The sequence below is a fragment of the Poecilia latipinna genome, unplaced genomic scaffold (assembly GCF_001443285.1).
Source record: "Poecilia latipinna isolate Pla-1442-1.1 unplaced genomic scaffold, P_latipinna-1.0 Scaffold1398, whole genome shotgun sequence".
Taxonomy (NCBI): Eukaryota; Metazoa; Chordata; class Actinopteri; order Cyprinodontiformes; family Poeciliidae; genus Poecilia; species Poecilia latipinna.
The window spans coordinates 58,903-75,588 of NW_015114014.1; the positions used below are offsets into that span (position 1 = coordinate 58,903).

A 16,686-nucleotide genomic window follows, 5' to 3' on the forward strand; every position below is an offset into this window, starting at 1 on the left:
AATGAGATTTTGATTCGGCATTTATCTATTTCTGAAGAGCTTGTACCTTTTGGTGCTGTAAACAATGCAGGCAGGCGTCAGTCTTTCGCACATTTGAAAGAAAATAAAAGAGAATAATGATGGATGACTAATACGAACCACACTGGGAACATTGAGCGTTTACTTCAGATGTTTCAAAGGCTTCTTTTTGTCTTAACTGCTCTGTCTGGAGATCAGAAATGAGCCTCCTTCATACGCATAAGATGGTAAAAACACACACACACATTCACTAATATATAGATAAACATCTGCAGAAAGACGGATCAAACACAGTCGCATATACGAAAAGTGCCAAATCAATCCTTGTGTGATTTGAAAACTGCAAAACTACAGGCAGCACTCTTCCAATTACAGCAGCACCCCCCACACCCCCTCCATTATGTTTGAACCATCGCCTCTCACACAAAGACATAATTGAGCGTGACGTCCCACTAGGGGGCACTCATTGATCCTGCATGCCTGATCCTCCCATGACATCATGGATTCAGGAGGGAGGGAGGCAGGTTGGGGCGCAGAGAGAGAAACAAGAAGGGTGGCGGGTTGGGAGGGCGAGTTAAGGAGGAGGAGAAGGTGGGGGTGCAGGGGGGGGGTGGCAAAAGTATTAGTGGAGATTACATCACCCACTCCAGCATCTCGCAGCATAGCAACCACAGAGGTGAAAGCACCCCAGGGAGAAGGGGAAGAAGGAGCAGGAGGAAGAACAATAAACTGATACCACTGACGTCTGCAGGTGGAGAACGGATGATTGTGTTTCATAGGAATTCACTGCTCTAAATGTGCACCTGTGCATTGATTATATAGGAATCTCTTCCAACTGAACGCATTTCATATCTGTCTGCACAACTAAGTGCTGCTGAGCTGTTTAGCTGAATGAAAGGCACGCGCGTGGGTGAGCTGCAGGTTTGAATTTGCAGCACAATGTATGCCTACACTTGTCCAAAACAGCCACATTTAGCCATGCAGGTCACGTTTCCCAAAAACCTCTTTTACCCAACGTACATCATGCACCTGCACCACTTCATTGGCTCATAATATATTCATTACACACTTAAATAAATTACAGCCTTCCAATATGCTGGACATGCCGGTCAAGAGCACGACATAAACATAAATATCAGGCGGGGGATGAAGGAAGGAATGGCAGCTGGGTCTGAAAGGTGGCCAGGAGGCAGTGATGGATGGCCGAAAAGCAAAGAAAAAGCAGACAAAGAGGACAACATGCTTATTAAGAGTGGTCTTCAGCAGGACAGTGTTGTGAAGGGCTACAAGGACAAAGGGAGCATTAATGACCAACAGAGAGCAGGAGGAGAAACGGATGCGAGGAAGAGGAAGGAGAAGCAACAGAGGGAATCTGGGAAGCTGAAAGTGACGATGAGGGGCAGTAACAGAAAAAAGATCTGCTGACCGTTACTGAACCTGCGAGGTAAAATGAGTTGAGCACCAGATCGCCGTCACATGTTAAACCATCACAGTGTGACCCTGCGCATGCCGAGCTGGACTGTTTGCTTGATAACAGGCTAAAGACGTCCTTCTGTAACTTCGAGGCTGCAGGTTTGCAGAATGTAACAGTGAAATAATGTGCTAAACAGACTCGAAACCAATCCAAACAAACAAGCTCACAGCCAAAAACTGTCGGTAAAATTGATCAGATTTTCCAGATTTCCTAATAATGAAAAATGGAAGCAGAGTAAATAGCAGAGTGTGGTTTCGTTCGACAATATTTTGGTAAGGAGAGAAAAAAAAGTACATTTTAGCTCTTTGCTATGTGTTTTGTGCAAACAGTTATAGATTTAAAAATTGTCTGCTATTGTAATTATAACTGAGGAGAGAGTTTCGTTCAGAAACACCGAGCTCAACGGAGAAGGAACAAGAGGATTCAGCAGCAACAGGATCACAGAAAGTTCCTTTATTTCATCCTTTTGAGCCTTCAACCTCTATCTGCCGTGGATTACGTAGGATTTGGAAATGTCGGCGGCCTGCTGGAAGATTTTGACGCCGTAGAGTCATATTTATAGTCTGGAACATATACCAAGAGCCTGCTCAGTTATACCCGAGTTAAACATGCTGATCACTAAATAAAGTTAATAAAAAAACAGCCTCGCAATCAGAAATGTCACCATCAGAAGTTTTGTTTTACTACAGCAGAAAACTCTTATTTTATTGAGCAGCTTTTGTTCTTTTACTTCCTCTCTCACTCACATATAGTGTAAGGCTCCCTATGCTTATTAATAATTAATGGATTGATAAACTAATACGCTGCTCCAAATATATGACACGAAACTGCAATGCTAAGAAGTTAACGCCAAGTAGTTTTGCTGCTGGATTTAGTGAATACGAGAACTATTTCATCAATATTTTTGCTTCCTGAAAAGGTCAGAGTTCATGTCTTCAGCTCTTTCTTAAATCATATGATCTACACCCATCCTCCACCTCTGCCTCAAAACCCCAAACCCTCCCCATTCAATCTCTGCAGCAGAGATGTCCAAACTTTTTAACATTTAGGCCAAAGTTGTTGAATTGAAACTACTCAATCAGATTAACAAAATGCAGAGTAAAGTTGTTTTGATTTATTTTTTGTTTTACCTACAATAAATTAAACATGCATATTAAGAAATGTATACTTTCCTCATTGTTGGGGGTGGATTGTTTCTTTTCCTTTTGTTCAGGAAACGAATCATGGCAGAGCAACAATAACTGGATGCCTGCTGTATTTGGCCAGGTTTAATGAATGTCAGGTGTGATTTTTGAGTAAAAGTGGCTAAATGTGTCTGAGCCTATTTTCAATTAAATTGAATTTAAAGCAAAAAGTACAAATACTTTTGTTTACCTGAAATTGTCAATTTGAAGAAAGTTTTAATTTGTCATAATACATTTTAGAACTTTGTATCACTCAAACTGATCGGGGACCAGATGAATTCATTTGTAGTGTTATAAATGGCACGAAAACATGTTTAGGGCATATAGTCGAAGTGATCCTGTGAAGGGTGATGATGGTCGAGCTCTGCATGTGAACATCATACATGAAGTTCTTTCTCAGAAATCTTTCTTAGCTTACTTGTGGACAGTGAGCGTTGTGCCTCTCTTGCCTGCCCTTTTTTTGGCACTTTCCTGACCTCCACGTGATTTGAAAAGTCATGTCAGCCGGAGCTACACTTCAGTGTCAGAGCCTTTACCGGCTCTGGGAGAATGTTATCCAGGCGCAGCACCTTGTCATTAAGGAGCTTCTTAACTTCCTCTGACGCTCTGCCTCTTCTGACAGAGGATGTGTTGGTGGGATTCAGGAGTTCCTCAGAGTGCTCTCTTCACTGCCAGAAGATATCAGTCTGAATCAGCAGTTTATCTTCCCTTGGTGAACGGAGCCTGGGTCAAGACTTACTTTCCTTTCCTGAATTTCCTGACAGTTGAACAGAAAGCTACATTTGAACCACTTCAACTCCAGCTCTCTCCAGACACCAACATTCATTTGCAACGTTAGGAAACTCCCAGGCTATCCAGTAGCAAGTAGATAATTGGTATTTTTAGTAGGCTGTGCTAAAGCACTGTGCAACAGTTTTCAACAGGTGTGAAAAAAGGCTGTAAACAAAGAATGCTTTCCAATATCGGAGTGTTAGAAACTCACACGAGTTAACAAAACAGAGGAAAAACGTAAATAAAATCAACATTTAACTTTGATTTCAAAACGGATCTTTGAGATAGATTTGGACACAGATTTTGAAGAAACATAGTTGCAGTTCTACATTTAATCTGTCTCATCATGTAACACCAGTCAGTCTTTATAAAGATGGGCTCGGCAGTGACAGTGTTAGAAAAGCTGTAAAGAAGACCTAATTGATTTTTTGTCTGCATTTTTGGCACCAGGTGGATGAAACTGAAACACGGTGATAGACGAGGAAGGAGTGATCTGTTCTGTTGCACCGTGGAAATGTCAAAAATGACTAGCTGTTAGCCGCTAACAATGCTATTGGCATCTACTTCACCTTCCCGTCAACTCCTGAAGACTAAAGGGTGATTTCATTGTTTTTTAATAAGTCTCAGCTGCAATTCATAATCTGTAGATGAAAATCAAACATATTGAACATTTTTACACTGAACAGGGATTTTCTAAAGCCAAACTGACACAAAAAAGGAGCATATTTAATGTTTATTTTGCATTAGCACTACTTTAGAGTTATAGGAGTGTAACACAGAATAAATGTACAAGTGAAACCTGAACTGATGTATTGACTCACTTTATGGTGTGAAATACTGACTATTACAAAAACAAACAAACAATAAACAAGGGACATTCTTATCTTCCCCTAAGATATTGCTAAAGACTCTGTTTCATCATCATGTAGCCAGTGTCGATCAAAAAGAGACAAATGAATGCATTACTAAAAAATAAGCATTCCAACTAATGTATGATTCTTAGTTCATCAGAATATGTTTTAAGTCTTGACTTAAGACTTATTCTTACTCGCATTGCACTAAACTGTTAAATATATACAGATAAGATCTTAGGCTCTTTTTGAGCTGATTTCCATTTGACAACTGAAAATCTTGCCAAACATGTGTCTTGAATTAAAATATTTACGTACCAGCAGATCCACAGTGGCCAAAATCTTGTTCATGTAAATAACTGTGGTAAGTTCTTTTACTTTTTTCTGACCTCTAACTCATTACTTTTTCATTTCTGGTCCCTTTGATCACCAGAGAGAGCTGCTTCTCTGTGTGGAAAAGGTTTGACCCCATAACTCTGACTTCTTTTGGTTTCATGTGACGCTCTCCCTTCCTCTGAACTGAAGGATATTCTTCTGTTTCGCCCTCAATAAGCTGGTCCGGATGTGCGTGTCGGCTTAAAATGTAAATGCAAATGCGTGTCTGCTTTTATGAGCAGTGTGAGGGATTTTCTCTAATTCACCATGATACGCCGGACTCATTTTTGCCCAGATTGTCACTAGTGAAGACTTTTGAGCATTTAACTCTCTCCTGCACGCTACACCAATCACCTCTGTAAAAACTAAACTTTTCAACCATAACACCTTTTTCCCAGGTTTCTTTTTGCCCCAACTGAACCGAAACCATATCTAAACTAATTCTCCTCTTTACTCCGCTTTGATCTCTGCAGCTGCATAAAGCGGGACCTTTTCTTTTTTCCCCCCTCCTCATTTTACACAGTTTCTTCGCCCTCCCTTTACCTCGAAGACCTTCTCCGATGCCCAAGGCCAAGCCGTCCTTGGTCCACTGGACGATGCCCGTGTAGTTGAAGACCACGCAGGACAGCACCACTCGTTCTCCCAGCACCACTGACTGGTCGGCCGGCTCCTGGGAGAATCGCACACAGCACACTGCAACAGAAGGACAAAGAGGGAAATCAATTTTAGGATCTGTTCATTGCGTCTTGGCCATGAGCTGCCATCCTTTATTATGCCGCATTGAGCGACACACAGCCTCTCTGATCTTATTGACTCATGTCTGTCTATATAATGGCAGCTGGAGTAATTTGTTATGTGCTTTCATTGAGTATGTAGTATATTTATAGTCTGATTTTAGTATTTGTTTTTATCATGAGGGCATTTCAGCATAAATCCTGTCTGAGCGGAGTCCCTGAGTCTTGCAGAAGTATTTATTCTCCTTTAGATTTTCTACATTTTATAATGTTATAACCATAAACTTTAGTGCATTTTCTTGGGATATTATGAGTTATGGAGAGATTTAGTGTAGAGCTGAAAGAATTAATTGTGATTAATGTGTTGATTTGTTGGTTTATCGCATAAATAGTTGATAAAATGGACATTTGCAGTTGTAACATAAAAAAAATGTAAGAATGTCAAAGAAATATGAATTCTGTTGCTGGGAACTGTATGTCCACATGAATACTGTATCAGCCAAGGGGAAGGACACACAGGGATTTAGAGATTTTACTTTATAAAATCCTATTAATCATTTCAATATTTTGGCTGCGCTCACAGCTCAGTTTCTTAAATTCCCATATTTGTCATTCCTCTGTGCCTTCTGCCGCTGCTTTGTCTCCTCCTTGCCCTCTTTCCAAGGTTTTCCTTGGACCTCTCCAAGGCTCAAATGTGTGTGTTGGACTGTGTGCATCTGTCCATGGATGTGTAAGCCAGCTCTTGTGCTGCAGGAACATCATTGCCGAGCTGTGATACAGCTTTTTTCATCACACAGTACAAAGGATTTTGCTTACATACACACATTTCCTGCAGCAAAATAAGCCTTTTGGCAATTGCTGCACCACTAAAAGACACAGATATAAAAACTACAAGTGTAGCACTGGCAGCCATTAACGCTCTCGCATAAAAAGAAAGTGTTAGGTGAAGAGTCGAGGCACGAAGAGAGGCAGTGTTTTCAGCTGTTTGCATCATCAGGTAAAATTGTTTCATATTCCGGAGGAAAGTCTCGCAAGAAGCCCCGTTAATTAAGGCGGAGAGAAGGAGAGAGAGTGGTGGCTGCCTCAGATTACAAATGCACACGCACATGAAAGGGCTCGTGCATGCACACTCAGGCACAAGCGGCGCTCAATCACACCAAATGTATGCGCTTGTGCACATTAACACACACAACTCATCGACTCACTCCTGACAGAGAGAATACAGGCGTATGTATGTATTCAGTCTTGCATGCATACACACACACACACACTTCCACAGAGTCGGTGTTTGTCTTCCCGTGGGCTATTCTGTTCTTGGATCATGGTTAAAACAATCCTATTAGCTAATTAAGGCAAAAAACTGGTTAATAAAGCAGGCCGTGGATCTGAGGGACGCATCTCTGCGGGATTCAACCACAAAGGTGCACAGAACAGAGAGATTTACTGATTTGTCAGGAGGATTACACATGTTGTGTTATTTGTGTGAATAGCTCCTTTACAGAGGGGCCGGGATCTCCAGACTTCTCACAAGGAGGGCTTTGATGTTTCTTTATCTTTGCTTCTGATTTCAGAGGACAACTGCAGCGACTGCCTGCTGGTATCTGTGTTTTCATTTAAAATTTAGGGAAAAATCTGGTTTAAAGCACTTCCTTGTTATTAAAGAAGGCTGCTTGGCTTCGGTTAAAATTAAGCTCATGAAAGAAATTTCAAAGAGTTTCCCTTGTGCATACATACTCTCATTCAGGATAACTTTTTATTGCAACATTAGGAAGAAAATGTATCTGTAATGATTAAATACCGAGATAATTCTAAGACATATTCCTGTTAATAATTTCACATATTTGTTCTTTTGGGGGGAAAAATGTGGTTATAGGTGAAAGAAATTCCATCAGCAACTCAAAATCATAACATAGTCTGAGTATAGTGGGTTATGTACAGCTAAGCCCAACTTATATCATATACCTGGCAGATTTATGTTTGATGTCATCATTTAATTGTACCAATATGTTTCTTCTGAGTGAAAGTAATATTAACACGTTGGAGTGATGCAGCCCTTAAATATGGCAAAGAATCTGGAGGAAGTTAAAGACTATGGTCATGGGAAGGAGGCCCTCCAACCTCACTGCCAAAGATAAATCATAGAAGTACCAGTGGGTAAAACTTGATGCTGTTGTTCCACACATATTTTACAGAGCTGTAGTGTAAGGTTCAATTTTTTACAAAACACCTTAACACTAGCTGCGTTTCCATTAAAAATCCTGTTAAACCATAATTCTTCTACCACTTCCTGTCGTCTTCTTCGTTTTTTCCACCAGTAGTAACATCGTGTTGTTGATCACATGATGTATGGAAAATGTATGGAAATCTTTGCTGTTGTGACGTGACGCAGTCGCCTTCAGTAGCAGTAAGTATTTTGAAGCATTTTCCGTTTCATCCAGTCATGCAGCTTGATGCAGTTTGAGCTGTTTGCTCTGCACAGAACAGATCTCACTCTGGAACGCTGGTGGGATTTCTCAAACAAACATTTTTACTGAACTAAAATCCTAAATTCACTTGGAAGCAAATTGAGTGCTTAGAGTTACTGTTGCTCAGGAATACCTTCTCTCTGTTGTGACAGATGTGAAATTTGACTTTAGAGTTTCGGTTCATTTAAAATTGATCCTTTCATTCTCACTGTTGGCTTGATGTCACAAAATAGACCCAATGTTTAACAATGAAGAAAAGTTTCTTTTATTTTCTGAAGGCCCTTCCAGACCTGCCACACACAGTGTTTTGTTCCTGATGGTGTCATAAACATTAACATACGAAATAGACCACATTACCCTTTAGGAACTAATCTATACAGTCTTTGTGACCTTCTGTATGTCACACACCTTCTGTTGGGGCGATCTTTGTTCACCCAAGAGTTTAGGGTGAGGAGAGGGTTGATAAAGGTTTGAAGTTCCTTTCAGACGTACACAGTCTGTCAGACAGTGATTCAGTAGACTTTTCCATAACTTTCCAGAGTTATGGAAAACTCTGGAAACTCTGGCTGTTCTCTTCAGCCCTATTTATGAAGTATGAATACAATTGTTCAGTCATTTTAAGGCAGGTATTTATCCACTGGACTGGATTCAAATATGGAACCTGGAAAGATCCAAACATGGAAGGAGGAAAGGAAAAAAATAAGATGGATGGATAAAAGGGAAAGAAGTCTTAGGCAATAGGAAAGGGAATAAGCTTTTCAAAAAATCTGTTTCCTTATTTTTTGTTTCTTTTTTCTTTCCTTGCTTATTGAGAACACGGAGATGAATGAATCTAATTCCGTGATTTTGAAAGCTGTCAAATACTTGTTCGACTGAGGCTCTGGGCAAAGCTAAATGTCTAAATATAAACCCTAAAATATTGTGTTGTGAAGAGATATGTTTTGATAGATGTCACTTCTTTGATAAATTCCCTTGCAGACATAGTTTTGTGAACCACAAATCCATAGTACATTTATTTCTCAGCTAGAAAAAACACAAATATATTTCTAGCATCTGATCAACTAGTTTCGCTTTACTGCTGTGTGAATACCAACATGACAACATATTGCATCCTGAAATCTATGTCAAATATTGATAGATTATGTCATTGTTCTTGGGAAAAAAAAAATCAAAGATAAACATAATAGATGAGACAAAACAATGAAAAGTAAAGCTGTTCCCCTTGGAGAAGAAGAAGAAGAAGAAGCTGCTGGGAAGTGATATCCTGCTGACATGAGTGATTTACATGTGGGTCATGTTCTGCATGATTTATGCAAAATTAACAGCTATTACAAGCACAGGCTTTCTTCTGCGTGTAGAACTCGGCTCTCAACAACAAGTTTTCTCCTGGGATGCACCTCTGCGAGTTTACAGTTTCTCTCAGCGAGAGGAGAGAAATAAAAAAAGTAGGAGCAGGAGGAACATTTTTCTGTTTTTGTGTCGTGATGTTTAATGGTGAATGTGTGTGTGGGAGTATTTTTGTGTGCATTTTTTTGTGAATGTGGGCATGTCGTGTGTGGCCTGTCAGCCTGAAGCGGCTACTCAGATCGCAGAGGAGAAAGCCACACTGACAGAGAACAGAGATGTAATTAACCCTATGGGAAACCCACCCTACTTGTCCCCCCCTCCCAAATACACACACCCACACGCACACACACACACCCTAATATCTTCTCCTTTTCCTCTTCTCTTGTTTCAGACTACTCTCTTCTTGCTGCTTAGTCTTTGTTGCCTTGTAGGCTTACAGTCAACAGTACATGTGCATGTCACTGCTTAAAATCATGTACAGTTTATTACATTACAACAACAAGCTTAAGGAGTTTATGCATCTGGCTTTTACAACATATTTAAATATTCCTCTGTATATTTCTTTTGTACATCGTTTTGCTAAAATTTGGATGATTTAATGGAACCATCGTTTCGTGTTTCTTTACTTCTCCAGATCCCGTTTCATCACGGCTGTCTCTGCAGCTCGGCCGTCTCTTTCAGCCTCATCTTCTCCATCGTCTCCATCCCAGCATCATCACCCTGGGGGAAGATGTTCTCCTCCTCTCACACTCGCATCACATAATGACCCACTGGTACAATAGATGGAGCTTCACAATAAAAACCAGGGATGCCTAATCATATTATCCTCTATAATCACTTTTATCCATTTTGGTCTTTTTTCTCCTCAGGCAAAGCTTTGGTGACATCTGATATCTCGAGCCATTCAAATCACTTAAGAAGAAAGTATATGTGTTATAGTAAAATCTTAGTACAACATTAAATATGAGGCATAGTATTAATATTCATATGTAGTAGCTGTACTAAAATCTTTGATAAAATCCAGGAATTAAAGCTTAAAGAGACATTTACAGATTAGTGGAAAATTTAAGAACAAATGACTCATTTTTGCAAAGCCAACAAATTCTGTCAAAGTATCCCAATTAATTCAAACTTAATTAGTAAGTAAATGTCCAGTCACTAAAGAACAGGCTAAATTCAATTAAGATGAGAATGTTTTAGTTTTTTGACCAACCATTTTATCTCTCTTTGGGAATATAATCCCAGTTTCTGTTTTTGCCTCTGATGGCCAAAAACAGAAACTGGCATTAACAAAAGCCCTCAAACCAACGTTTTCTCTTATCGTTGGTCACTACTTTGTGAGGGTTTTAACATCACCTCAGAGATGTCATTTCGCATGTAACTATATGTCTTGCAGTGAGATCACATCTTAGAAAGAAAGGTGACATCAACCCGATAGTTGCTATGTTCATAAAAAGGATTTGATTGGACTAGAATAGGAAGCTGCATTTCATGCAAATCGAACCCAAAGCTCTCGTCGCTTCTGCAATTCAAGACACTCCAGTCATGACTGATTGTACCTTATGGCTGGTCTCTATCCCGATATGCCTCTCGTCTCTCTCTTGTGAACGCTGAGGTGTTGGCTTTCAGGTGAATGTCTATTTTACAAGCACTTCACACATTTTCAGTAAAATCAAGGATGTGAGAGGGAAAGCGAAAAATAAAGCAGCAAAGTGCAGCTCTCAGAATTTCTTTCCTTAGCTAATCGTGGTTAAGAAAAATAACTGCCACAGTAAACAACACCATTGATGACACTCTTATTAAGCATAAACTTTAATGCAGTAACTTCGCTGGAATTCAGGTCGACATGTAAAGCAACATAATTGTGAGGAGTTCAAGTTCTCTCTCCTATCCTCTTATTAGACAAGGGAATGCAATATCTGTTTCCTCGCAGTACAAGTTTAATATGGCCGCCTGAGGCTGAACAGATCTTCCTGAAAGCGAAGCAACGTTATGTCAAAACGAGCAGTCGGCTTGCAATATTTGTAACCCCAAACTACAGCCATTTGAACCCTGGAGCGTTGATTCTTTGAATCCCCACTCCAAACACCGCCGCGCTGACCCTTTCCTTGTATTCATGGTGCAGCTCTGCCTCTGGGCTGCAGCGCGCTCCCATTTCCACCATCGTTCTCAGGCAGGAGAGGGCATGCCGTCTCCATGTGGGCTCATAAGAACATTGTCTGTGTTTACATGCATGCCTGCATGCATATCTGCTGCTCTTTGTGCTCTGTAGGCCAAGTGAATATTTTTGATATTTCGAAAATGGCAGCAAAGGGCAAAACCTGGATAGGAGCAAAAATGGGTGTTCCTCTGAGCTCGATGGAATTATTATGAAAAAATTTCAAAGTAAAATGTCAAAAAATATTCAGAGGTTTTGTGACCTTTGTGACTTACCGTAGCGCTTAAGAAACTGAATTCAGATAAGGCAAAAGCAAAAAAATGCATGTCTTTAACTACTCTTCTTGTTTACATTTGTCTTTTTATGTATTTTCTAAATTAAATTAAAATTGCCAAGAACTTCTAAATTAATTGAGAAGCTGATTTCTAAGATCCAGGTTTTGTAAAAACAGCGACAGTAATTATTTTAGTTTTCCAATATTTCATTAGTGTTCATTAGTCATTTAAATTAGGAACCAAAAACAAAATTATTTAAAGTTGTTTTACACTTTCTTTATGTCAAGGTATACAAGCATGACTACCATTGTTAGCATTACCAAAAATAGTCAAAGGTTTCCAACATTTTCAAGTCCAGAGGATTAATGTTTTAAAAATAATTAGATAAATCAAATGGTACCAAGTGAAGTTCAATCAAGTGTGACATCCTGTACAGTTTACTTCTTTTATAACCTAATAATAATAATTATTAAAGTATTATTATTATTTTATTATTATTATTATTATTATTATTATCATCATCAAATAATAATTATTTGGATATAAATCAACCAAAACTGTAAAACAACAAAATGGCGAAGGAGGAAATGTACCAATATCTGCCAAACTTCGGCTAACTCTGTAGATGTAGCAGCCTGAATAAACAGCTGTCATGTAGAAAACATATATTTTTATCTAGGATTTCATTCCTCTAACTTTATTTTTAAACACAACTTCAATACTAAAAATAGAAAAAAATGTTGGTTTTCCTACAGCAATATCTTCCAAAATAAAGAGTATTTTTGATATGGAGACCAGATTTTCAGCTGAATAAGTAATACAGAAATCAATCTTTCTGTAGCTGTTTTTTCATAGTGAATGTCATTGAAGTGGTGTTAAACTTGATTTGTTTTAGGAAAACCTCGGATTTGTTAAATCACATTCATATTTTTACAATTTCTATTGCATTTTCCTCTTTAAACGGGAGTCTTTTTTGCACTATTTCCTCAGAAACTGACAAAATCGTATTTTTAATAATAGTTGTTCATTATGTTGTTTTTCTGATTGTATGGGAGTGAAATAAATAAAATATTCAGATTAATTCTGCAGTCCTATTCAGTACACAATTATTGAGTAAAAATATTACTCAAAAATCTGAAACTGCCAGGACAGGGTTGAAGAAAACCCGATTTCAGATGCACATCCATATTTCTTTCCTCAAAAGTAAGGCTCAGTGAATGTGTTTATCACTTTGATGCCTCTTCATACTCATTCTACAAACTGACAAAGACAAGCCGATTGAGAGTCTTCATGAAAATAATACTAAAAAATAAAATAAACATCTAAATGAAGCTTGAAAATGGAAGTTGTTTACTAACTACCGTCGTGCCCAGTTTTATTTTCAGTGTCCGAACGTCCTCTGCTGCATCAGAGGAAAATGCCAAAAACAAAGGACTGTCATGAGAGAATGTCACAGAATGACAGCCGAGACAGGAGGGATGAATTATTGAAGTGAAATCAGTCGTGTACATGTGAGGAAAGTTCAAAAGCATGTTTCCGTCATGACTTCTTTTGACTGTATCCATCCTGTATTTGAAATTCGTTCTGAAACACTTAAAAACAAACTTTTGTCCACATCACAAAGCCAAGTGTCACTCCAGTCCTTCAGTCGCAGAGGTCAGCATCCAACAACTAATAACTGCATCTTTCCTGCAGTGCAAAGTTCACTTCTGCCTGTTTGTTTGATGCTTTGGAAAAATAATTCATGCAACATTTATGCCTCCAAAGCACCCGGCGTTTATCTGACGGAGACGTACAGGAGATCAGACAGAGAGAGATGGAGTTGGACAGAGTGGGGCAGACACGGAGGGACATGCACAAAGACTGTCGCTGAGTGTCCCACTTCGCTTGGTGTTTGTTGTAAACAGAAGCTCCATGATTTCCCAGCGTCCCCTCGCCGCCAAGCACAGCTTTTATTTCCTCTCACAAACACTTCCAGAAGCACAGAGGAGCAGCGTTATGCCGACCGCAGAGCAAACCAGGAAGCTCTCTCTCTCTCTTTGTCTCTCTCTCTCTCTTTCTCACACACACAGACAGCAGGGGAAGTCAGCAACATTTATATGCAGGAACTAAGTAGCACACAGACTGTTAAAAGTTATGCACATAGGATTTGAAAGCATATACACACAGATGTACGCACACACATCAAAACTTTAGTAGTCACGATTTACCAAACTGCAACACATACTCTTACACAAAAGCAGTTTCTTTAATATATTTGTCCACACATGCACACGTAAACAACTACACTATGAAAATCACATGCTCGACACATGATAGCTCTTTTTTCCAGCTCTTTGTGTTGAGAAATTTTTATCAACAGATTAACCTGAAACAGAAAGTTGTTTCTCCGGCATTAGCACATTTAGCAACACATACACAAGCATTATTGACAGCGCTTCTCCGGGCTCTAATTTGTTGTTTATGACCAGGATAGGAGGGAGGAGGTGGAGGAGATCGATCTTTTCAGATTATCTGTCTTATATTATACTGTCACAACAAATATGTAAAAAAAAACATATTTTTCCTTAATGCAGCCAGGTTATATACTGCAGCTTTAAGAAGAAATATCCTAATCGAATACAATGATGTAAGATCTAGTCCAAATCCAATTAAAATCAGTTCAGTTCATTTTAATACAATTTAATTATCGTCATGCTCAGGATTTGTAATGTTAGTGACAGAAAGAAGTGATTACGATGAAACTCTGACAAGTTTTGTACATATTTCACATTATTTTTATACTTGGATATAAATAAACTGCGTCATTTGAAAGAAATGCGACTCTAGTGTGATCTGTGTGATGGCAGCACTCTTTATTTATTTATTTCTTTTTTTGGTAAACTGGTTTCTGAATTTTCTCTCTCAGTCTCAAGAACACGAATCCACCCACGCACACACACACGCAGACACACACACACACACACACACACACACATTGAATCACGCATGCATAAAGAATGATGTCAAAGTTGAGCTTATTCAGTTCAGTCGAAGAGAGTTTGGTCTAATCATAACTGTGCTGCAACCAACCTAATTATACCGCTGTGTATTTCAAACAGCCAGATTGTGTTCCTTTAACTGTTTTTCCTGAAAGTGGGATAGATGCACACACATTTCTCTAAAAACACATAAGAATCACACTGACTCACTGCCAGCCACTCCTGCCCTGTCTTCCTTTCTTTCTTCCCTACAGCTCCCTCTGAGTCTCTCTAATTGACTTCTGATTTCTTACATTTCATTTCATCTCTTATTTCAGTTTTATTTCCCCCTTTCTTTATGACCTACTCTCCCCCCCCATCCCTGTCTTCAATTATTTATCCATCTCTCTTTCTCTGATTTCTTTCCATCTGGTTGTGGTGATGTTTAATTCACCTCTTCATTTGGAGGCGGGGGTGGCTGCTGCTGCGCGCTGTTAATTGGTTTTTAAGAGCAGTAAGTGCACACAAATGTGTGCACGCTCACAAATCTGCATAAACACTTGCATCAGAATACACACAAAAACACACGCTACCCTCCCTGCACGGTTAGAGCACACTGTACATGCCTACTTGCATTAACATCACCAAATGAGCACATATTGAAAAAAAAGAACATGAGGAGAGGAGGGCAATTCTCTGCATGTGTAAGTATTTCTCTCTGCAAGGATATCAACATTATACTTGTGTGTTTGCATGTGTGTGTTTGGTGCCCTTAAAAGTGACTGAAAGGGCAAGTCAGTTACTGTTGTACTTGATAATAATAAGAATAAAATAAGAAAAAATAGTAGAAATGAATAAATCAGACTTTTTTTCTGGCTAATAGCAATTTTTGTTTTTATTTGCAAGCTGACTAGTTAACTCCATTTTTTTTAATTTAGAGATTGTCACACATAAAATAAGATGCGTTATGTGTTCCTCAATAGAGGCAGGAAGTTCAAAATAAATTAATTTGTGTATGAAAATCTGCAACTCTATTGTATTTTTTACTAAGCAAAATGAAAAACCTACTGTCTGCATGTGTCTTTATAAAATAAAAGATCCTGGGGATTCTTAGTGTTTAATACATTTAATAAGTAAGAAAAAAAAATCTGTTTTTCATTGATAAAGAGAAAGTTTGCTGCTCTCTGTCTGAATGAATGGTATTTCTCTAACTAAGATGAATGTTTGGGTTTTGGCATTTTTAGATTAATAGGAACTAATTGAGGGCATTTTGGAAATGGACAATAAAAATTAAAACACTTTAACAAATAAAAGTCACTTTCGAGAAACTCATTAAAACAAACCCAGAAACAGGCCAACGGGAAAAAGCACTTTATAACAGAACTGAAAGAAATATTACTGCCTGCAAGCTGCAATATGGCAGAGGGGAGGGCCCTGCAGAAGACAGTGAGAGGAACTGAAAGGGTTGTTGGCTTGACCCAAAGTTGAGAATCTGTTCCAGAACCAGTGAAAGTGATCCGGCCTGTAAACATTTTCAGAGACTACTCACACCCTTAAGGATGACAGAAAGCCAAAACATATAAATTTGAAGAAACAGGTTCATTCACCAAAGTCTGAACTCAAACGTGGGGAAGTTGGACGTTTCTCTCCTCAAAATTCAATATGGCTGCCATGTGCTTAGAACATACCTGCACCCTTATGTTTAAAAGTTATAACATATTTTGCACAAAATGCAAATAAATTCATTTTTATTGATCTTTACTTGAAATAGCAGTTAGTGTCTCACTGAGCACAGTAATTAGCACATCCCACTGTTTCCCAAACTACACCTGGAACATGGCTCACCTGGGTAGGATAGTGTAAAAGGCAGAATACCAGAAGAAAAACAGAGGATGAATAACCACACATTACAGTTTGTTGTTATAAATTTATCACAGTTAGTATGCTTAAATATCACACAAGATCACTAGCCCAATGCTAACATCTAGAAAAACCATGTTTTGCTAATAATTAGCTATGAATACACTTCTGCTGTAGAAGTAAATTTAATCACATATTTATATCTTCTAAGTCT

General features: G+C 38.8%; 1 protein-coding gene and 1 long non-coding RNA gene across 3 annotated transcripts in view; one reads left to right on the plus strand and one right to left on the minus strand.

Moving 5' to 3' along the window:
- LOC106962316 (uncharacterized) overlaps positions 1–10,053 on the plus strand; it is a 33,986-nt gene extending 23,933 nt beyond the window's left edge. Inside the window, exon 2 of the long non-coding RNA XR_001427955.1 lies at positions 9,854–10,053. This is a non-coding gene — a long non-coding RNA (uncharacterized LOC106962316). The remainder of the gene's footprint in view (positions 1–9,853) is intronic.
- The window catches only part of LOC106962315 (kin of IRRE-like protein 1), a 118,214-nt gene that overhangs the window by 52,005 nt on the left and 49,523 nt on the right, over positions 1–16,686 (minus strand). For both annotated transcript variants that reach the window (XM_015056664.1, XM_015056663.1), the window contains exon 2: positions 5,217–5,366. In XM_015056664.1, the coding sequence (XP_014912150.1) occupies positions 5,217–5,366 (150 nt within the window). The remainder of the gene's footprint in view (positions 1–5,216; positions 5,367–16,686) is intronic.